The 1,171-nt window shown below is 36.9% G+C and overlaps 1 protein-coding gene across 1 annotated transcript; it reads left to right on the forward strand.

Annotated features, from left to right (window-relative positions):
- The first annotated feature begins 15 nt into the window (after positions 1 to 15).
- On the forward strand, positions 16 to 808 carry LOC109592029 (protein crumbs-like). The gene is made up of 3 exons (XM_020007604.1): positions 16 to 342; positions 412 to 576; positions 621 to 808. Exons 1-3 carry the CDS (start codon positions 117 to 119, stop codon positions 806 to 808), a joined length of 579 nt encoding a protein of 192 aa, XP_019863163.1. The 5' UTR covers positions 16 to 116.
- The last annotated feature ends 363 nt before the right edge of the window (positions 809 to 1,171 follow it).

The raw sequence follows: 1,171 nt of genomic DNA on the forward strand, positions 1-1,171 counted from the left end.
AAGCTGACATAGAAACTGTATTGCCTCCTTTACTAGTCATTTCTGATGGTAACCAGGTGTACTCTCCTAATGTAACTGAAGGATCAGTTCAATATGTCTGTCTAACTCAAGGGAGCATGATTGATACTTATAATGGAGTTTCTCTTATAGCTACATTCACTCCTAACCCAGAGGAAGCTGAACAAACTAGGATATTTGATATGGAGTGTAGCAGTGGTACATGGACTGGAAGAACTGGTAGTTTAGATCCTGTTCCTAATGGTATTGTTGTTGGTGCTCCTCCAAACACTTTTTGTTATCGGTGTCGGGAAGGTTTTAATGAAGGTGGTATAAGATGTAGAGGTAAGCCAATTAGAAACTAAAATCATGGATACTGTCCATGCTATAATAATAATTGCTTATTTCATTTAGAGTGTGACAGTGCTTGTAATTCTGGACTGATGAGGTGTACTGGATCAGGTTCTACTGATTGTTGTTTATCATTTGCTACTAATGGTCAGTGTGTTTCAACCACTAACTGTACATCATCATCAGGTCCTAACTATGTTGCTACTGAGAGTAATAACTTCATTTGCAGTAAGTATTAAAACTGCATTACTATTATTATATTTTATTATTAGCTTGTAATCTAACCTGTTCTACTGGTTATACTGTTAATTCTGATTGTACTGATTGTGATTTGGCTAGTATCTGTGATAGAGACACTCCATGTATGAAGGGAGGACAGTGTACACAGTATTCACCTCCTGATAATTATACTTGTGATTGTACTGGTACTGGATACCAGGGAGCCAAACTGCACTGGTGAGTGCTTAGAGTGGATTGGACAATTGGGCATACATTAATTTAATGTAGCTGATCTATTTGTTATAGCACATTGGACTTGTGTGTGGGCTGCAAGTTTGTTTACTTTGCATTGTCAGTGCAATTGACTAGTGCAAGTGCATGCCTATATGTACACATACATGCATGTTTGTTTCATTATGTCCAAGTATGAAGGAAGTCATAACTCATTCACTAGATAAACATGGAGAGCTAATTAGCTACATATATTGACTATATTTTAGTGGTATCATTTGTTCGCTATTTAGATCTCAATATTTGTCAAAGAGCAAACAGTCCATGTATGAATAGAGGACAGTGTACACAGTATTCACCTGCTATCAACTAC

This window comes from Amphimedon queenslandica, unplaced genomic scaffold (assembly GCF_000090795.2).
Source record: "Amphimedon queenslandica unplaced genomic scaffold, v1.1 AMPQUscaffold_6500_Cont21542, whole genome shotgun sequence".
Lineage (NCBI taxonomy): Eukaryota > Metazoa > Porifera > Demospongiae > Haplosclerida > Niphatidae > Amphimedon > Amphimedon queenslandica.